The 22,239-nt window shown below is 43.4% G+C and overlaps 1 protein-coding gene across 2 annotated transcripts in view; it reads left to right on the forward strand.

Moving 5' to 3' along the window:
* The window catches only part of LOC121574819 (contactin-4-like), a 231,649-nt gene extending 211,564 nt beyond the window's left edge, over positions 1 to 20,085 (forward strand). The window contains exons 13-23 of one of the 2 annotated variants that reach the window (XM_041887421.2): positions 5,827 to 6,002; positions 9,660 to 9,780; positions 11,742 to 11,900; positions 12,934 to 13,083; positions 13,292 to 13,362; positions 14,148 to 14,382; positions 14,651 to 14,766; positions 16,933 to 17,119; positions 17,218 to 17,330; positions 17,538 to 17,706; positions 18,213 to 20,085. In XM_041887421.2, the coding sequence (XP_041743355.1) occupies positions 5,827 to 6,002; positions 9,660 to 9,780; positions 11,742 to 11,900; positions 12,934 to 13,083; positions 13,292 to 13,362; positions 14,148 to 14,382; positions 14,651 to 14,766; positions 16,933 to 17,119; positions 17,218 to 17,330; positions 17,538 to 17,706; positions 18,213 to 18,304 (1,589 nt within the window). In that variant the 3' untranslated portion in view covers positions 18,305 to 20,085. The remainder of the gene's footprint in view (positions 1 to 5,826; positions 6,003 to 9,659; positions 9,781 to 11,741; positions 11,901 to 12,933; positions 13,084 to 13,291; positions 13,363 to 14,147; positions 14,383 to 14,650; positions 14,767 to 16,932; positions 17,120 to 17,217; positions 17,331 to 17,537; positions 17,707 to 18,212) is intronic. The other variant, XM_041887422.2, reaches the window with a different exon arrangement.
* The last annotated feature ends 2,154 nt before the right edge of the window (positions 20,086 to 22,239 follow it).

Here is a 22,239-nt window from a genome sequence, read left to right on the forward strand (position 1 = left end):
GTAAGGCAACAAAATAGGAAATATGCCAAGGGGGGTGAATACTTTCGCAAGCCACAGTAGCTATATAATGAAGCATTGATAATACCTGCAGATAATGCATATTACAGTATGTCCACTAGTGATGGGCATTCCAAATTTTTTTGGTAGCTGCATCAACGTAAAAGAGAGCTCGCAAACAAATCGACCTAGAACCATGAACATTTTGCTAATCTCTAATATAAAGGCCAAAAAGTAGGCTACCATTATGCCAGATCGTGATATGCCCGTTACAATTTTAAAAAATGACGCACTGCTCTTCCAACTATTTATTGTTTCTGCAGTGAGGATTTACCATCTTCAGATAATTATTTTGTAACTTATTTGCAGATAATCATTGTTTGAAGCTCAACAAGCAGTAGTAGCAGTATGCAAATCAGGGAGCCAAATGAACGGTTCTTTCACCGATGCGATTCGGTTCCTAACGCTCACCAAAAAGAGCAGTTCAAAAAGAGCTGTTCGTTCGCGAACGACCCATCACTAATGTTTACTCTCCCGATTTAATAATGAAACACAGATTTAATATATTTTAAATGCCCGAAAGTCAACAGTCAAGGATGTGGCGATAGAGCTTCAAGTGCACCTTGCCATGGACAGCTTTCTGCTGATGATTTATTCACTGCATGCCTCATTCTCTGCATGCCTCATTCTCTACATGCCTCATTCTCTGCATGCCTCATTCTCTGCATGCCTCATTCTCTGCATGCCTCATTCACTGCATGCCTCATTCTCTGCATGCCTCATTCTCTGCATGCCTCATTCACTGCATGCCTCATTCACTGCATGCCTCATTCTCTGCATGCCTCATTCACTGCATGCCTCATTCACTGCATGCCTCATTCACTGCATGCCCTGCTCATTGCATCTCTAGAATAATTTGCTACCACAGAAAACTGGAATGACCCAGCTTAAATTAAAGTGAAGAAATGAAACATTTATCAGTATTTCCACCTGGATAAATGGCTATGTACAGTACAGTTCATTGCTGTTCAATTTACAGCATGATACTCTATTTGACATAAAGAGTTGAACGTTATTTAATTACACTCTACAGAGCCCCTTTAACCATTTATCACCCACTGTGAATGAACATGTAGGATCCCCCCCCTGCCCAACATTGTGCAGAGAGAGGGGTGGGCTCTGAAAGCCTGTAACTGTCACTCTGGGTTCAGGTTGATGGCCCATCTATGAGTTTTTAATCTGGCTCTAAAGAAATATGCTTGTGTGTATCTATGCTCTGTAAATAGGCCTGGCTGTTATCCTCTCAGTTATTCACGTGAAAGCAATATATGAGCTTTATTTGACATTCTCCCTTAATGGTTTACTTTCCATCATCATACAGTAAGTATGTGATAGCTGCATTCTGGGGCTGATGTACAAATGTTCTCATATGATCTTGAGCCTTTCTGTCATAATCGATACTGTAAGGAAAATGGGACAGGGTAATTTACATGCACTATTTCATTGATGATTGGAAATCTGTTTAGTTGGGGGAATTTCCGCAGCCAGAGCATCCTTTATAGGAGATGACAGTAGTTTATTCAAATTGACTGTGGCTATATGAATACTGAAAAATACCTGTCACAGTGCATTCATTTACTGTGGATGTGAATAAACCACCTAGACAGCAGAGGAGGAGTCACAACAGATGAACCCTGTTAATGTCCCCGTTAGTTCAACACTGAGGGGATATTAACCGCTTTCATCAGTCTTGATTAGAAAATGGACTCGGAATGTTGATCACAGTGGAGATGGAATCTTGCAATTAGTAACATTACAGCTGGTCAATGATCTTAAAACTCCTCAACTCAATGTTGAGTTTGTGGATGTCTGAGATGGCAATTCATCTTACAAGACTTTGTCTGAGAAATAATGCAGAGACTCAGTGGTGATATGAGATTATTCAGCATGTTTCTTTTTCAACAATTTGATTTTCTGTTGCGAGTGGTCATCGTGCCCCATTTCCAATTACATTTGAAGGTGTCTTTCTGTCTTGTGTTGTGCTTTAAAAAGGATTGCTTGGATCAGCAGGTTATCACACAAGTCTGAAACTCAATTCAGAGAGGTGGCAGTGGTCATTGTTTTTGTCACTTCCAGATTTTTTGTAGGTGCAGGACAGAAGATAAGTTGTCTGAACGATTTATGTGGTGCTCTTTCAAGGCTTGTGGGCAGCAGAAAATGAACAAAAAAACATCTAGATTTCAGACTGACTTCTGTGAGGTGTTTCTACTGCACAAGCTATTAATATGCAATGAGTCAGAGATTCAGACTGTGATTATTGATGTGTTGTTGAAGCCGAAGGAAAATGTATGGAAAATTGTAATATAACCCAATATCTTATCAGTAGGTAGCTACAGATGTGCTATTATAGACAGTATGAATAGAGTATTGAGAGCAGCTCACTAGAATATGTCTCATTATTTACACAAAGTTTGCTCACCAACCAATGCTCCATTGAGGTTTGTCCTTGAGATATTCATTTTTGTGTCTTGACGAAAATGTGGAGTATTCATGTTGAATGGCTGTAGAATAATTTGTTTTGCTCTGCATGATAAAGGACTTCTTTTGCGTTTCCTTGATCTAAAAGACTGGGAAATGAAGATTCGGTTTGAACAATATATCTCTTGCAGACACCCTATAAGAAGTTAGTTACAGTATACTTTCATCTGAAGTATCAAGGGACAATTTTAATTATGCACTGAAATCATTATGGAATACATAGGTACAACAACGAGCAACCAAAGTGCTACTCAAGTCATGTAGTCAGGAAGAGTGTAGGTTGGTACTATGCACGCCAGCACTGTTCAAAGAGACTTTGTTTAGTTGCTGCCCTCACCTATTCAAACAGGTTGCTCTGTTAACAAAGGCCCTGTGACCTCCCAATGAAAACCCTTTACACAAGGTGTTTGTGTTTCTTTCAACCCTCTTCACTGGGGAGCAGCCATGTGGCTCTGAGCTTGGAAGGTCGTGCCTCGCTCCGCCTGTTATATCTGAAAACTCTTCAACCACATGACTCTGGAATGCTCCTAATGCATTATTCAAGTGCACACAGCCACCCTTGAGCAGAGGGCCTTAAGAATATGTACACCAGAGAGGAGTACACATTTACACACCCCACCTAAGGCCATTCAACTTGGGGGGGAGTCTCCACAGGGGTTGATGGGGCGTCTCTGCCTCAGTGGCAGTAGCCGCAGTAGCCTGTGAGAGCATTATTAATGTGTGACTGGCTGTTTGTGAGATGAGCGGCGGCTGGGCAGAGGCACTGGCAGAGTGAGGCGTGTCAGCCGCGAGCCACAGAGACGGGAGAGGATGGAGCCCACATTAATTCACACTGTAAACAGCCCAGCCCAGCTCTCTCTCTCTCTCTCTCTCTCTCTCTCTCTCTCTCTCTCTCTCTCTCTCTCTCTCTCTCTCTCTCTCTCTCTCGTCTTTGACCTCCCACTTTAACATTATTACTATGCAATTTCTGTCTCTCCGGTTGTTCTGCTGCTCAACCTCCCAGCAGTCCCTGGAGTGTAGTGGGATCTATCTGTCGGGGTGGTTACAAGCTCTCCGTCTTGTCTCTGATTGACCCTGCTTAGTGAGAGGAGTACTCGCCTCGCTTTTATAACGACAGTAGGTAACAAGGCATTATACAAGATAGATATCAATCAAATTACGCTGGAGAGCTCTGCTCAGTCAGCTGAGGTCATGTAACCAACCAGAGTTATCCATACAATCTGTCACAAATGATGATTGAGTGGAGTAATAGGAGAGGTTTTCCCATTGTCATCTCTACAGTGAATGAATGTCTCTGGTCAGCCTAAGAGCTCAGAGCTAACTAGGCATGACCATACATCTGGCCCCCATGGTTTTTAAAATGACTGCTCTCTCATTAAGAGATAGGCTGCTGTGTCGGTTAGCATTGGACATTTCACCTGTATGTTCTCAGCACTTCGTCTTGACACTGACATGTCATTAGGTGTAAAAATGGGTTAAAAAAAAAATGTCATAAGGATACCTTACTGAGAGGAGTGCAAAAAAACGTGTGATCTTAAGACTATAACAAAGGCCATTGGCATTATTGTCAGGAACCAAAAGACGTTTACGCTCCTCTTGCTATGTTCTCACAAGGGACATGTCAGGGGAAAGAGAAGGCGTAGGTTTTTCTCATTTTTTCTCATTTTTTCTCCCTTTCAACCCTTTCTCTCTCTGCAAATGTCCCTTTGTGAGGGTCTGACTGTGTCACGATATAGTTATGTGTCCCATTTCATCTTCCCTGGAATAGGGCTGAGCCTTTAAGACACCCTCGCCTTGTAGTCTAACCAAACCTACCAGCTGATATCACTCTGCTCTGATAATAGAAGAGACTAGATCAATCACATAAGGGGAATACAATGCATGTATCGAATTTACTCTGGATGACGACTGCACTGCCGGCATTTTCTGCAGGAATCTATGGCTGCCTGTCCAGGGATTATTTGCCATGGTTAATTTAGTCGGCGCTCAGAGTGGATATTTCAACCGAGTACTCACAGCACCCCCAAGAGGGAGACAAGCGCCGTACAGCACCAGAAATAAGCGGCTCCCCCACCCCACCCCACTCCCCTCACCGTTCTGCTCTCCTGTGTTCCCATTCTCCTTGTCAAAATCAAATCAAATCAAATCAAATCACATTTTATTTGTCATATCCACCGAATACAACGTGTAGACCTTACAATTAAATGCTTACTTACAAGCCCTTAACCAACAGTGCAGTTTTAAGAAAGAAACAAAGTGTTAAGTGAAAAATAGATAAGTAAAAAAATACAAAATACAAAATAATTAAAGCAGCAGTAAAATAAAATAACAGTAGCAAGGCTATATACAGGGGGGTACCGCTGCAGAGTCAATGCAGGGACAATGCAAATAGTCCGGGTAGCCATTACATTTACATCATTTAGCAGACACTCTTGAAGGCTCATGATTAGCTGTCTCTGCTCACACTCACGCTGGAGATGAGGGATGCTGTCTAATTCCCCAGTGGAACAACAGCAACACACCACATGCATGCAGAGACTTGAATAGAGAATGTGTTGTGAAGGAGGAGCCCCCTGCTTGTGTTTATTGTTCTTTGAGTGGCTGCAGCAGTCTGGGGGTCTGCACTGCAGTCTGCAGATGGGGGAGTTACTGTACCTACCGACTGAAGGCTGAGCTCACAGTTACACATAGATAGACTATATCTCTCTACGTACAGATGTAGGATCTTAATTTGAGCCAGTTTGCTACAGCAGGAAAATAATCCTGCAGCAACAGGAAATGTGGATTATTATGTGGATTATAGTTAATGGTCATTTGTGTAGGGGTTGATGCATTTTTCATAAGGGGAAAATCAGGTGGAAATTACAAACTTCAGAAGTCTTTTTAAACCTCAAATACACTACAAGTTTTACATTTCCTGCATTGCAGAAAAGTTCCCCTGCATCCCCTGCATCAGATCCCACATCTGTACAGGGAGACAAGCCATTACAGTCTCCACACTGTACCCTCTGGCTGGCTAAAACGGGTTAACTCTGGTAATCACAGTCGTTTTTTGTCCTGAGTTAGTGTGTTTTTACTTCCACACGTGTCCATCTATTTGTTGAATTAGTAATTTGATAAACATGTAAGTTATTAGAACATTTCCTTTTGCAAAACATTTGCAATAATCTTTTACAATATTTTTAGCTTGGGGATTTCACTTAATACTGCATAATTGAATGCTTGCTTTTTTTATGTGTTTCGTTGACGTTTCATTCACACTAACAGTAGTGTATGTGTGCTGTTTTCCAGAGCCGACCATTATCACCACGGCACCGTCCACACTGGATGTGACTGTAGGAGAGAGCATCGTGCTGCCATGTCAGGTGACTCATGACCCGTCTCTGAAGCTCATGTTCACCTGGTTCTTCAACGAGCAGCTGATCCACTTTGGCAACCACGGCGGATACTTTGAAAAAGTGGGCGGTGTAAGTGCATAAGCCTCCGAATATTCCCTCACGATTCCAAGAACCTGCGGGGCGATCAAGGCTCCCATTTATAATCAAAGTGTCATGTCTGAGAAATGGTGCCGTAGTACCACGCTTTTACACCATGCTTGTCAGGAGCACTGCAATGCATAATGAATAGGAAGAAACACACATCTTTACTACACTGTGTTGGAGATTGCTTATATTTTATTTATGCCACTGCTCTCTCATGAAAATATGTCATTAAAGACACATAGATTTTTCAACCCCTTCAGAAATGACACTGAGAAAGATCAAGGGGTGAAGCTTGTGATGCATTTGTACATTGATACTGTTTCCCTTCCTTTAGTATGAGTGAGGTCATAAAAGAGAAGGGTATCCGCAGTGCAGAGAATGTTTGGATCATGTGTATTAATGGGCTGAAAATGTGCTGCACGTAGTTTTTAAAAAAATCACATATACTATACATATTCGCCACCCTTCCCTAACACCTACCAAGCTCAAAACTTCATTTACATTTTACGGTAAAAACAAAACACTTAAAATAGCCTTGTTTAGCTCCCCTGTCTGAAGAAGAGTGATGATGAACATTGTTCCAGAAGTGATTAGCAGAGACATGTTCAGTCTCTGGTCAGCTTGTCATGTTTTTCATTATTTAAAAAAAATCTTAATGTTTTCCTTTTGCCATGATAAATGACACCACCTCTAGAGTTAAATACATTTGTACACTGTTTCATTGAAACTTCATGGATCCCTGTAATTGTCACGGTTCTCTAAGACCGAACCCAGAAGCAGACCAGGACAAGGTGAGTTGAACGAATGGGAGTGTTTATTTACAGATAAAGATGCCGAATAGTCCAGTAGACGGAGCGGGTGGCGGAGATGAGTAGGTGGTGGTGAAGTAGCAGATGAACTGATGACACGGCAGGGGTTGGGTGAAGGTTCCGGAAGAATGATGTTTATGGCTAACGATCCGGCAGGGAATGGATGTTAGGCCAGAGCCTAAGAAGGGTGATGATCAGGACCAGGTGTGCAGATTGCTGATGGGATGCAGGTGCGGAAATCAAGAGAGCTCCCCGGAGCGTTCCAGAACCCTCGGGAAACTGGAGATCACGAACATAAAAACTAGTCCACAGACAGGACCCGACTCAGACTGCCGGGATCGTTACAGTACCCCCCCCTCCGACGAACGCCACCGGGCGGACTCCCCGGAGCGCCAGGATGGAGGCGGTAGAAGTCACTGATGAGGTCAGCATCTAGGACCTGTCGCCGCGGAATCCAACTCCTCTCTTCAGGACCATACCCCTCCCAGTCCACGAGATACTGGAAACCCCGGCCCCGCCGTCTGGAATCCATGATGCGACGCACCGTGTAGGCAGGACCACCTCCGATCATCCGAGGAGGAGGAGGAGGAGGCGGAGGAGGCAACAGAGGACTGAGGAAAACAGGCTTGAGGCAGGAGACATGAAAGGTGGGATGGACTCTGAGCGTCCTCGGGAGTTTGAGTCGAACTGCCACCGGATTGATCACCTTCTCCACCACAAACGGACCAATGAACTTCGGTAACAACTTCCTAGACTCAGTCCGTAAAGGAAGATCCCGTGTGGCCAACCAGACCCTATCTCCGATGGTGTAGGTGGGAGCGGGGATCCGGCGACGATTCGCCTGGAGCTGATACCGGTCCGAAACTCTAAGGAGTGCTTTTCTGGCCCGATGCCAGGTCCGGTGGCAACGACGAATATGGACCTGAACAGAAGGCACTGAGAGCTCCTTCTCCTGAGAAGGGAACAAGGGAGGTTGGTAGCCATACAGGCACTGGAAGGGAGACATCCCAGTGGCAGATGTAGGGGAGAGTATTGTGGGCATACTCAACCCAAGGCAACTGAGAGACCCAGGAGGTGGGGTTGGAAGAGGCCAGGCAGCGTAGCGTGGATTCCATCTTCTGGTTGGCTCTCTCCGCCTGACCATTAGATTGGGGGTGAAAACCAGATGTGAGACTGACTGTAGCTCCAATGGCCAAACAGAAGGACTTCCAGACAGCAGAGGTAAACTGAGGGCCACGGTCGGAAACGATATCACTGGGCAACCCGTGGACCCTGAAAACCTCCCCTAACCAGGATCTCGGACGTCTCCGAGGCAGAGGGAAGCTTGGCAATTGGCACAAAGTGGGCGAACTTGCTGAATCTGTCCACGATAGTCAGAACGACCGTGTTCCCCTCAGAAGCGGGCAACCCAGTGACAAAGTCCAGGGCCAGATGCGACCATGGTCGCCGGGGAATAGGAAGGGGGTGAAGTAGTCCAGAGCTGGGCCGATTGGTACTCTTATTCTGCGCACACACTGGACAGGCAGCAACATAACCCCGAGTATCCTCGGCCATGGCAGGCCACCAAAAACGTCTGCGAAGAAACGCCATCGTCCGAGCCACGCCAGGGTGACAAGCCATCTTGCTGGCGTGGGACCATTTGAGGACCGCAGGACGAACCGACTCAGGCACAAACAACCGACCGGGTGGACCGTTACCGGGACCGGGCTGCGTCCGAAGAGCCGCCATCACCTCCTCCTCAATCTTCCACCTAACAGCTCCCACGACGCAGTTCCGGGGGAGAATTGTCTCGGTCTTGGACCCACTCTCCTCCGTCTTGGAGAACATCCGAGACAAGGCGTCCGCCTTGCCGTTCTTAGATCCAGGCCGGATCGTTCTGTCACGGTTCTCTAAGACCGAACCCAGAAGCAGACCAGGACAAGGTGAGTTGAACGAATGGGAGTGTTTATTTACAGATAAAGATGCCGAATAGTCCAGTAGACGGAGCGGGTGGCGGAGATGAGTAGGTGGTGGTGAAGTAGCAGATGAACTGATGACACGGCAGGGGTTGGGTGAAGGTTCCGGAAGAATGATGTTTATGGCTAACGATCCGGCAGGGAATGGATGTTAGGCCAGAGCCTAAGAAGGGTGATGATCAGGACCAGGTGTGCAGATTGCTGATGGGATGCAGGTGCGGAAATCAAGAGAGCTCCCCGGAGCGTTCCAGAACCCTCGGGAAACTGGAGATCACGAACATAAAAACTAGTCCACAGACAGGACCCGACTCAGACTGCCGGGATCGTTACAGTAATGATGCAGCAGCTTTTGCCACATCCAATTTAACACTGGTCCTGACTCCACTCAGTGGTGGGCTGATTAAATGATAGTGTGAAAGCGGGGACTGCAATTAGAAATGAAATAAAAAGAACTCGAGAACTTAAGCTATTAAGCTTTGCTTGATCATTGAAATAATGAGGCCACTCTTCTACAGCTAAAATCAGCACATTTGTATGAATACATTTGTGCAATTATTATGATTAAATGTAAGTACTCTGCCTGTCTCACATTTATAGGTATGCCCATCACCCTTTAAGAACCTGGAAACAGATAATAGTTTAAACCCTAGAATTATAATACAATAATAAACATACAAAGACCCTGAATATGTTTTTCAAATCTTTTGTTTCTGCTCACATATTGTTGTCAAATCCGCATATTTCATGTATTATAATTACTAATATTAAAATGTTACTACAGTATATTAATCATTGTGCGTGTGTGTGTGTCTCCGTGCGTGTGTGTGTCCGTCTGTGCGTTTGCGTGTATGTATATTCATGTGTGTGTTGTATGTTAGCAGCATTCGGCTGGGGACATCATGATTCGGAACATCCAGCTGAGACATGCAGGGAAGTACACCTGTGCGGTACAGACCAAAGTGGACAGCATCTCCATCGCAGCAGACCTGGTAGTCCGAGGTACCTCTGTCTATTCAGGACAAGCAATATTTCATGAAAGATACCTTTATTTTTTCTATAAATGATTGGTATTTACTAATTATGTTATAAAGCATCAAGCAAATGTTAACACTGTCACACATTCAATATGGGTTGCCTATGTAGTCGGAAAAACCTTGTAAACCTCACAGAAGTAAGTCAGTGAAAAGCCATCCTCGTGTCCTTGAAAGGTAATTGAAAAGTCATGGTAATAGAAAATGCAATTTGCTAGGCAACAATCCCACACAAATAGTTTTTGGTCACTTGATTGGTTCAGTTATCCATGGCAACATACCTACTGGGTACATAACATAAAAGCATGTCTGACATGTATTGGGGTGCACAATCGTGGATTGATTTAAAAACCAATAGAAGAATCTTGAAATTAATTATAAAACTCACAGGCAGCCAGTGCAGAGACCTTAAAACCGGTGTAAAATGTGCTCTCCGTCTGGTCTTGGTCAGTACCCGTGCTGCAGCATTCTGTATGTTCTGCAGTTGACCAATGGCTTTCTTGGGTAGACCAGACAGGAGAGCATTACAGTAGTCAAGCCTGCTTGTTTTAAAAAGCATGGATGAGTCTCTCTGTATCAGCCTGAGAGAGAAACGGCCACACCTTGGCAATTTTCTTCAGGTGGTAAAAAGCAATTTTGGTCACATTCCTAATGTGTGATTCAAAATTTTGTTCAGAATCTAAAATAACACTTAGGTTTTTTACCTGGTGTTTTAAGTTTATTGCCCGTGAATTAAAATGTGCAATTAGATTCTCTCTGTGCTTTGACTCCAACAATAAGTACCTTGGTCTTGTCTTGATTTAGCTGGAGGAAGTTGTGAGCCATCCAAGTATTTAAATCACTAATACAGTCTAATAAATTCCTCTGGTGACACAGAAAGTAGTCTGTGTTTATTCTCCATTGTCCTGGGCATGCCTCTAATTGTGATGTGAAGGCATCGTACTCTGTGAGATCAGTTGAAAAGATGGTCAGATAGAGACGTGTCTCGCTCTCTTTAGGATGACAAAATAACGTCTAATCTAATTAGATAGAAAGGCTAACCCACTGGCTCCAGGCCATCTATAAATCACTGCTAGGCAAATCCCCGCCTTATCTTAGCTCATTGGTCACCATAGCAGCACCCACCCGTAGTCTGCGCTCCAGCAGGTATATCTCACTGGTCATTCCCAAAGCCAACACCTCCTTTGGCCGCCATTCCTTCCAGTTCTCTGCTGCCAATGACTGGAACGAATTGCAAAAATCTCTGAAGCTGGAGACTCTTATCTCCCTCACTAACTTTAAGCATCAGTTGTCAGAGCACCTTACCGATCACTGCACATGTACACAGCCCATCTGAAATTAGCCCACCCAACTACCTCATCCCTATATTGTTATTTATTTTGCTCTTTTGCACCCCAGTATCTCTATTTGCACATAATCTCTTGCACATCTAGCATTCCAGTGTTAATACTAATTGTAATTATTGTGCACTATAGCCTATGTATTGCCTTACCTCCATAATTTGCTACATTTGCACACACTGTATATATATTTTCTGTTGTATTTTATGACCTTATGTTTTTTTTACCCCATATGTAACTCTGTGTTGTTGTTTTTATCGCACTGCTTTGCTTTATCTTGGCCAGGTCGCAGTTGTAAATGAGAACTTGTTCTCAACTGGCTTACCTGGTTAAATAAAGGTGAAATAAAAAATAAATAAAATAAAAGATAGAAAGGCTCCCTGAGGTTTGCTCACCAAACTGATTTTGCCAGCTGTACTGCCACTGCTGAAGGCGGACAGTGATCAGGACACCACTGCTCCCTGCTCTGCCTTTATCACACTCCTTCTCCCTTCCTCTCCCCCCACCCCCCTCTCTCTGACCACCCCTCTCTCTCTCTGTCTCCCTCCCTCCATCTCTTTCCCTGCCTGGCTGTGCCCCATATCTGCAGGTCCCCCAGGCCCACCCACCAGCATCCATGTAGAAGAAATCAGTGACACCACAGCCTCTCTCTCCTGGAGGCCCGGGCCTGATAATCACAGTCCAATTACCACATACACTATCCAGGCCAGGACACCCTTCTCCCTGGGCTGGCAGGCTGTCACCACAGGTAGGCTCTCCAACCAGCCATTGCCTCATCAAAGCATTATATAGGGGTCTGATCTCCATTTTCTCTTCTCCCCTGTGAGAATATATATAGGCCTGTGAGTGATTTTACTTTGATACCAAATGACACACGATTGTTCAGTGACCAGGTTGACTGCAGTTTTACTTGACTGCAGGGTTTTTTGAAATGTGGATCTATTTCCAGATGTCTGACTTACAGTGAAGGGAGCTATTTGGTAGCATAGAAAAGTGCCCCATATGAAAGTTTGGATGGCGGTTCTCTATATTACATTTTACATTTACATTTTAGTCATTTAGCAGACGCTCTTATCCAGAGCGACTTACAAGAGCAATTAGGGTTAAGTGCCTTGCTCAAGGGCACATCGACAGATTTTTCACCTAGTCGGCTCGGGGATTAGAACCAGCGACCTTTCGGTTACTGGCACAATGCTCTTAACCACTAAGCTACCTGCCGCCACTCTGTCCCAGCTCTATATTATAGAGCTGGGACGATAAACCAAAAATGATCGGTGATTTTTTACGGAAAAATTGATGGCTACAACCATAGTAGTAGTTTAAAGGATAATTTTAAAAAATGTGGTGCACATTAATGTTATAAACGTATCGTTCTATTTATTGTTATTTCGTCAATTCAGGCAATTTATAGCAATATTGGTCCATATCACCCAGTTCTACTATATCATCTACAATAGAACAGGGTGTAGTCATGCATGGTTGGGACTGTTCTAATTATTTAGGGGAGAAGCCTGTTAGTTTGGGGAGTTACCTTCATGATCCGGACAAACAGAGCTCTGCACATGAGCAAACAGGGAAACCGAGTGAGCTCCACCCTTGGGGTGTGTGTTTTGTCATGTGTTTTGTCGTGTGTTTGCGTGTGTGTGAGTACACCATGTGTCCTTCTGACTGATTAGTCCCCTGCACCTGTGGAGTGTGCTCAGTGGGCCTGTCAGCCTAGAGGACACTCTCCTGGTACCTGCTTCATTCTGAGGGGAGGGGGCTGTTTTGTTTTGTGCCAGTTCCTGAGGTGGTGGGGGGCCGCCGTCTGACAGCTACAGTAATAGATCTGAGCCCCTGGGTGGAATATGAGTTCAGAGTCCTGGCAAGCAACGCCATTGGGACCGGGGAGCCCAGCAAACCATCCAAACAAGCAAGGACAAAGGAGACATGTATGTACTGTTTTCATGGAATCCCTTCAATCCTGCATGTTTTCTGTGTTTCTTATGTGCGTCTACTTGCCATTAGTTGGTCTGGTATGGGGGAGAAAAGCTATTTCAATGTCAAAAAATCTAATCCGAATGTGTTATTATCATGTTATCATTGATGACTGGTGTCGACTGAGTTGAGCAGGATAAAAATTACCCTCTGTTCCCCCAGCTCCGAAGGTCACACCAGCTAATGTGAGCGGAGGTGGAGGCAGTCGCTCAGAATTAGTCATCACTTGGGAGGTAAGCAAGCCGCCTGCTCCCATACTCCCTCACACGTGGAGGGGAAGCCAGACGTCATTATTCTCTAAGGAATCGGGCCGTTGTTTCATTAATAACAGCAGGCAGGCTTAAAGTATGGCATTTCATTTTTAAGAACAGAGAAGCAATAACTGCTGCTGTCACCCTGGGGAGAGAAAAATGCCTTTGAGGTTTTAATAATATAATTAAACAGAATGGTTCTTCACAAAGTCACAAGCAACTTTTCGAAGATTGTGTTTTACGTATCTTTTTTAAATGAAGCTTCCTTCTTAATCAGTCCCGTTTTGAAAACTCATATTTATTCCGCCTGCTTGAAAATCATCCACTGCTGTGAAAGTTTTGCTGAATGTCTGTTGAATGTTGGTTTCAATATGATAGTTAAATTAAAGTCTAACTTCAAAGTTCTGATACAGTTCTGAAGTTACCTCAAAGTACAATGGACTAAATTATTTAAATGTGTGGCAAACCAATTAAGTTAAAATGTAAGGTGTCTGTCTAATGCTATACAATAGCTATGACTCTCAGTCAATGTCTTGCTTTTCCCAAGTGTTATAAAATAAAATGCCCTTTATTTAACCATCTTTAGAGGAGTGTTGACTTAAACAATAAAAGTCAGTCCCCATAAATATATGAAATATGATGTGCTTTCAGTCTTAACAAGGTGTCATGCTGAGGGCGCTTTATTATGGATGGATGTGTGTGTTCACTATTTGTGCACCAGTTTCAATGTGTGTGTGTGTGTGTGTGTGTGTGTGTTTTTCTTGCAGCCTGTTCCTGAGGAGTTACAGAACGGGGGAGGTTTTGGCTATGTGGTGGCCTTCAGACCGTACGGAGCCACAGGCTGGATGCAGGCCGCAGTGCCCTCACCAGAAGCCTCCAAATATGTCTTCAAGAACGAGAGCATCCAGCCCTTCTCCCCCTTCCAAGTGAAGGTTGGAGTGTACAACAACGAAGGGGAAGGCCCATTCGGACCCGTCATCACCATCTACTCTGCAGAGGAAGGTTGGTAAAGAATGTCATGTCAGTCTGAGACGCAGAGGAGCAGCAGTATGTTTAAAAGCCAATGGAGAGGCGTCTCTGGATAGTTTATTCAGTGATCCTTTAACCCATACACTCCTATCTACATCTGCAGATGGTTGATTCCTGCTGTTGCTGATGGTTCTGGTTCTCTCGCTGTACCTCTGATGAAAGAGATGGACCCACTTTAAGGGTAATCAAAGCCTGCCATTACTTTTAAACTCATTTAAAGTATTTTTTTGCATTAACCCAGAGCCTGGCAGAGCACCCACCAGGATCCGAGCCAAGAGTCTGTCAGCGTCTGAGATTGAGCTTTCATGGAAAGCCCTGCCTTGGAACACCAGCAAGAGAAGAGTTCTAGGCTATGAGGTAAGTCAAATTCTACCTATTTGTGTGTGTGTGTGTGTTTGTTTGCGTGTGTGTGCAGGGCCGTGCACAGAACTTTCAGGGGGCAGGTGCAAAAATAAATAAAAAAGGGTGCCCCCCCCCCACTTGAAAGAAAACCTACTTTCATAAGCTAGTTACAATGCCTCCTAAAGACATGATTGACATCGGGAAAAGAGGGTGGGCTATCAGCTGATTGTTCATGATATTTTTTATTACTGATTGTGATTTATCTTCAATGTTTTTAAATAATAACTTATAATATTAATAATCTTCTAACTCATGAAATATGGCTAGCTGGCTAGTGGCTTGTGTGGATATTTTAGTATATGGTGGTTAGCTAGAGTCTAGACCAGGTCTTTCCAACCCTGTTCCTGGAGAGCTACCCTCCTGTAGGTTTTCAATTCAACCCCAGTAACTAACCTGATTCAGCTTATCAACCAGCTACTGTAATTATTAGAATCAGGTGCGCTAGATTAGGGGTGGAGTGAAAACCTACAGGACGGTAGCTCTCCAGGAACATGGTTGTAGAGCCCTGGCCTAGACTACCTGTGTTGCTGCTGCCCTGACACACATGTGCAACTCCCGACTGAAGAATGGATGGAGTTGGGTCGGAGGGTCGTAGATGCAGCCACTCCTCTCTGTCTTCCTGCCGCTCTCTGCTGCGCATATCAACCAACCTGACCCAATATTGATGATGATGTAAATCAAGTGTTAATCAAATATTATGCTGCTGTGGCAGTACTGTTGATATTTAAACTAGGTAACTTGCTACACACACTCAACCGGTTACCGCATCTCAAGGCATGCATGTTTGAATACCGAGCGCGTGCAATCTCCATACAAGGCAGACTGGGAAACGGGCTCAACAGGGCACGTGCGAGCTCCGTACAGGGCTTTAGTGAGTGGCGAGCTCCCCAAAAGAGCTTTAGTGAGTGGTAGGGCAAAGGTCCAGGTGCTGTGTGTGTGTGTGTGTGTGTGTAAGTGTGTGTGTGTGTGTGTGTGTGTGTGTGTAAGTGTGTAAGTGTGTGTGTAAGTGTGTGTGTGTGCGTCCGTGCGTGTTTTAGCTCATGCACAATGGGCATCTCAGATCTAATAGCTTGTTATGTGTGATGGTCCAGCCTGGTCTGTCTGTCAGTCTGTCTGTCAGTCAGTCAGTCTGTCTCTCTGTCTGTCTGTTTCTGTTGTTGCTGTGCTCAGTGTTGTTACTAACTATACTGATTATTATGAACTGGGTGGTTCGAGCCCTGAATACTGATTGGCAGAAAGCTGTGGTATATCAGACCGTATACCATGGGTATGACCAAAACATTTATTTTTACTGCTCTAATTATGTTGGTAACCAGTTTATAATAGCAATAAGGCACCTTGGGGGTTTGTGATATATGGCCAATATACATTACATTTACATTTTACATTTTACTCATTTAGCAGACGCTCTTATCCAGAGCGACTTACAGTTAGTGAATTGATGGCTACAACCATAGTAGTAGCACTCCTCGTTGCGTCATGCGTAAGAACAGCCCTTAGCTGTGGTATATTGGCCATATACCACACCCCCTTGGGTCTTAAAGCTTTATTTTAACAGTCTAGTGATGCAATGCACCAGGGGACAGAAACTTTAGCCTATAAACCACACAGTACTGTGGGTAAAAAAAAACTGTGGCTCAGCTCACTTTTCAAATTCTATATATGAACAAATTACCTATTTTCATCCATGGGATGCATAAAGTACTAGAATTATGAATTGTTGACCATTTAAAGTAACCAGGCAAGTGGGCCTGAGCAAACTGTTCCTGCGAGGAAAGACAAATTATGTTTGACCTGTCAACCGTGCCAGCTATTTCAGCCTGGACACTTGGGTGACAAAGAAAATCTGTTTACAGTCAACTTGACAGCGGGGACATTATGCACATGGTGATTTCTCTTTGACCACACCATTTAAACACTCCCTCACTTCATGAGCTAAGAAACCAGAACCAAAGCACCTTACCCATGGAAAGACGACACTGTATGAGGTGACACACCATACAATTAAATGCTGTTTTTATACCAATTTACTGCACTCACTGTTGTTCCAGTTTACAGTTGTCCTGTCAGACTAGTGTCTGCATTAATGTCCCTGGTTATCCTCTGTCTATCTGGTCTCAGTTGAGGTACTGGGAGAAGAGAGAGAAGGAGGAGGTGGCCAGTGTGCAGAGGACGGTAGGGAACCAGACGTCAGCCATTATCCGAGGGGTGAGAGGAAGCAACACGTACTATGTCACAGTGAGAGCGTACAACACGGCCGGAGCTGGGCCTCCTAGTGCCACTGTCAATGTCACCACCAAGAAACCACGTAAGCATCAACCCTGCCTTAGAGAGGTTAGAGAGGTTGTTTCCACTGACTTATTGGAGATCATGTAATCTTCATCCTCATGTATCTGTGTCCCTCAGCGCCCAGCCAGCCCCCAGTGAAAGTGATGTGGAACACACTGAATTCCAAGATAATCCTGAACTGGGAGCAAGTCAAAGCCTTGGAGAACGAGTCAGAGGTCACTGGCTACAAAGTAAGGAAGCGTTTGGTTGTCACTAGTTAACACAGCCACAAAGTCATAAACCCTGCCTATTTCTGCAATTTATCTGATTTCAATTTGGACTTTGTGCTTGTGCTATCTAGTGGAAACCAAAGCACTGACTACATTGATTTAGTTAGAAATAGTGCCTGTTGTCATGGTTTCTCCCGGTGACCTTTTACTTGTGTGGTCCGTCCATAGGTGCTCTACAAGGGTAACCGACACAGCCGCCCTAGTGTCATGGAAACCAACACGACGTCGGTGGAGCTCTCTCTGCCTATGGATGAGGAGTACTTCATCCAGATCAAACCATTTGGGGAGGGAGGAGAGGGGAGCAGTAGCAGACAGATCACCATCCCCAGAATACCAGGTCAGTCTCTAGTTGACTGCTCCCTCACACTTCAATGATCTCAATGGTGTTGCTTAGAGCTGTTGCCATTACTGGTTTATTGTTATGACTAGGGACCTGCATTTTTTGTGGCCCTAGCCATGACTTCAAAAGCATTTTGCTACACTCGCAATAACATCTGCTAACCATGTGTATGTGACCAATACATTTGATTTGATTTTGATTTGAAAAGGAGCAGATAGAGTGGGGGTTATTTGGTACGCACACAAAAAACGAATCAGGCCAGGATTCAATCTGATCGCGGGAACATTGCCTTTAAAAGGTGGATAGCTGACAAAGCGCGATCGGATTGAATCCCGGCCTAAATACATTTTTGTATTCAGAAATGCATGTAAATATGCCCAAGGTTTGATTACCAAAGCATGTAATAGCACAAAAAGCCAACAACGAATTGCCAACCAGGCTACTTGTATTTTTCTGCGTAAATGGACAGACTAACAAAGCCCATTAATTTTCACGTTTTTCAGGATCCAATGCAATTGGCTCAGCGACCAAGGTCTCTACTTTATCTGCCCTCAGTACAATAGCACTGTCTTTCACAGCGCGAACATCATTATGACAAAGCGCTCCCAGCGAACATTGCATCTGATGTGGAGGCAACTCGACAACGGAACACGAACACCCTCCGCCCAGTCTGGTGTAACTAGATCCATTCATTTAGGTTTTAGAGGCAGGAGGACAAGCAACGTTGGAAAACAAAGTCACTGAGATGAGAAGGAGAGAAAGGGCCCCGCTTTCAACACCCCGCCAGCCGGCGAGAACAGGAAATCGACCGAAGTCTTGACTGTTGTTACCAAAGCAGCTTTCATTAAAATGTCTAATATGCATCTTTTGTATGATATGTCTAGCTTTTATAGATTTATTTTGAAACCAATTCATAATTAGTCTGGGCTTTTTAGAAAAGGCAAGGTTGAGTGGAGTTCAGTGCATGGCCCATACTTACAGATTAATTTTAAACGTTTTCAGTTTGTTGGAAAGAGCATTTTTGTCATCTGAAGTGAACAGCATTTTCTGGTCAAAAATAAACCTGTAACTGTGGTTTAATGTCAAACAAAGATCATAGTTCAGTCTTCTTAGAAACTTAGGAATTGTTACCACTGATATGATGTGTGTATTGCTAACTATTTTTTTATTACTCCATAAAACATTGCACTGATGCCTGAGGGAAAATTTTACTGAACAGAAATGTGACACTATGTTAAAGGACTTTATTCACCCTCACTGGTTTGAAGTCCCATCTTCCACAGGTTCCTCTACCTTGGCCATTTAATTGCACTGGTGACTGGACCCTCATATGGCTGTCTGTCTCATCCTCTCAGTTAGCCGTGTCTACTCTATAGCTATTCTATGCTTTGCCTTGTGTGTGCCTCATCATATGTTCGAAATCCTCAGGTCCTTAAAGAGCCTTAAACTTATCATATATATCAACAACTATTAGAAACCTAGATGTCTGTTATGCAGCTGCTGTATGATGTGTAGGTACACACTGCATTAATAGACAGGTTGTAGGGGTTTGCGTTATTACCATCCAATTCTTAGGGCCAAGTTATGTAGTCAAGAACATTTCCTTGTCCTAGTTATATATTATAGTTAGGGCCAGGGTTTTTTCCTGACCCTGTGACCTCGCCAGGAAAATCTCCTGGCCCTTGTCATTCTATATGAAGGAGTGGTGTGGTTCAACAGCATAGTACTGTTCAGCATGGTTTAAGGGCAACGTGGGAAGCCTGGGACATTTTAGTGGGTTCACTGACTGCATTCTTACTAAAAGAAAAATGCTGCTGATGATCTTTTCCTTTCCCATAGTCTTCTGATGCTGTGTGAAACTGGTACAGTACATTACGTATGTAGCTTGTAATCCAGTGAAAAAGTCAAAAGTGCAGGTAGTTTGTAGTACTTTCAAAGGGAAGTTTAGGCAGGAATCATGCATCGGAAAATGTGTAATATACTTTTTGGTACACTTCAGATCATTTATATACAATGGAAACCTTTCTAAAGAGCTGATTAACTTGGTTTTTATGTAATAACACAAACGTTTCATACAGTAGCTAAATGTCGCTCAGCATGAATGTGTTTGCCCATTTCTGTAGATCTGCTAAGTGACTGAATGGCTTGAGAACATGCAAAGAGAGCAGGTTTGTGCATCTGTACCCATACACGTCAAACCACTTGATTTGATTTGATTTGATGTCTGTGTTTCTGTCTCAAACAGCTGTGCTCCTGTAGGCCCTACCCCTTTGGGATTTACCGCTACAACCATCCATTTACTCCATGTGAAGTTCCGTTTTTTTGCTGTTGTTGGTTGTTTATACTGTGTTATTGAATAAAGTTTATTGATTTATAGAAGTGAGTGAAATTCAATGGACTTATTTCTCGATGCTGATTCAATGTAATCCGTATTCATTATATTGTAATTCACCGTAAATCCACTAGGTGGTGCTAGATGCTTAATTTCGAGATATGCAGTAACAGTCAAAATGTTCAAAATGAGAAGAAAATATAAAAAATGAGCACTTGGCAGTAATAAGGTAGAGCAATAACCATTTGAGGACATTGATGATTATACTCGATGGAGTGTTATACTACTGTAATCTTATTCCCGATTGCAATTATGTTAAGGACCACAAGATGGCAATGCAGGATACCAAACAAACTAAATGTACTGTATCTGCTTACAGTCTCAAGACCTTTACCTGTTTTCACACCATCTTGCAGCATTTGTCTTCATCATGAAATTGCAGAGACAATATGAATCGCACTGAGACATTTATTTATGTATGTTTTCCATTTAAACTGAATGCAAATACAGCAAACACACACCACCACACACTGGGGGAATGAAGAGCAAAAGGTTGAGGTGAATTGAAGGGTGGAAGAGGAAGAGTGGAACGGATAGTGCTTCACGTGAGCCTATGGAATCAGGATAGTGTTTCACATGAGCCTATGGAATCAGGATAGTGCTTCACGTGAGCCTATGGAATCAGGATAGTGCTTCACGTGAGCCTATGGAATCAGGATAGTGTTTCACATGAGCCTATGGAATCAGGATAGTGCTTCACGTGAGCCTATGGAATTAGGATAGTGCTTCATGTGAGCCTATGGAATCAGCCACTCATAGCAGTTCTGTCCTATTAGGGCCTGTGTTTGTCATCTTTCTGCTCTTCAATGGATTTTAGTTCCAGTTCTTATTATTCCTACCATTGAAAGAGCATATCATAGCTTATCAATAGTATTGGCCAATCCTTATATGGGACCTTAATGAGTAGGTAAAGACAGTCCAACCGGCCCACACCTTTGACAATAAAGGTGAGGTCATCCAGGGCTCCAGAAGAGGTCATGACCTCACCACATGGAGAGCGGATGGCTGAAATGTTAGTAGATCACAGGTAGACTAAATAATAAATTCCATGGTTTCCAGTGGCAGTGCATCCAACAGTAAGGCACCCATCATCAGTATAACTATTGCACTGTATTAGTCCTTACAAGTAGTCTGCAGTCTTAACATTGCACATTTGTTAATCCTCTATTATGAAATCAGCGCAACCTCATCCCACTTTTCCAGTATATTTGTAATTATATGCACACATAGAAGTATTTATGTTCATATGCATACAATATGCCTCCCACCCTTCAAAACAGCACATCAGCTTTACATGGCAACTTCTTTCTCAATGTCTATACAGCAAGGAATCATTTTGAGAGGTTTGTGTCCAATATAGCGACACCACACACTTCTAACAATATCGTTGCTGCCTATCACTGCAAGCAAGTGCCTAAACAACAATCCAGTGTCATTTGACCAGATAAAATGAAATAAAATATAGAAAAAAACTGTTCAGACTCTGTCTGTTTCACAGAGACAACTCTACAGCAGGTAAGACAAAGTCCAAAAGATCCCCTCTGTTACTTCAGGGTGAAGTGAGAGTGGAGTAGTTTTGACAAGCACGGTGACAAAGCCACGGAGACACTGTGTGGCAGAGCTCAACTTCTAGTTTCAACTCCATTTTGGAACATGTTGGTAATACTTTTTATACACTACCGGTCAAAAGATTTAGAACACCTACTCATTCAAGTTTTTCTTTATTTTTACTATTTTCTACATTGTAGAATAATAGTGAAGACATCAAAACTATGAAATAACACATATGGAATCATGTAGTAACCAAAAAAGTGTTAAACAAATCAAAATATATTTTATATTTGAGATTCTTCAAATAGCCACCCTTTGCCTTGATGACAGCTTTGCACACTCTTGGCATTCTCTCAACCAGCTTCATGAGGTAGTCACCTGGAAAAAACTTTAAAAGTTCTTGAAATATTCCGTATTGACTGACCTTCATGTCTTACAGTAATGATGGACTGTCGTTTCTCTTTGCTTATTTGAGCTGTTCTTTCCATAATATGGACTTGGTCTTTTACCAAATAGGGCATTAAGAAGGAAATGCATTAAGAAGGAAATAAATTCCACAAATTAACTTTTAAGAAGGTACACCTGTT

Source organism: Coregonus clupeaformis, chromosome 10, assembly GCF_020615455.1.
Source record: "Coregonus clupeaformis isolate EN_2021a chromosome 10, ASM2061545v1, whole genome shotgun sequence".
Classification (NCBI taxonomy): domain Eukaryota; kingdom Metazoa; phylum Chordata; class Actinopteri; order Salmoniformes; family Salmonidae; genus Coregonus; species Coregonus clupeaformis.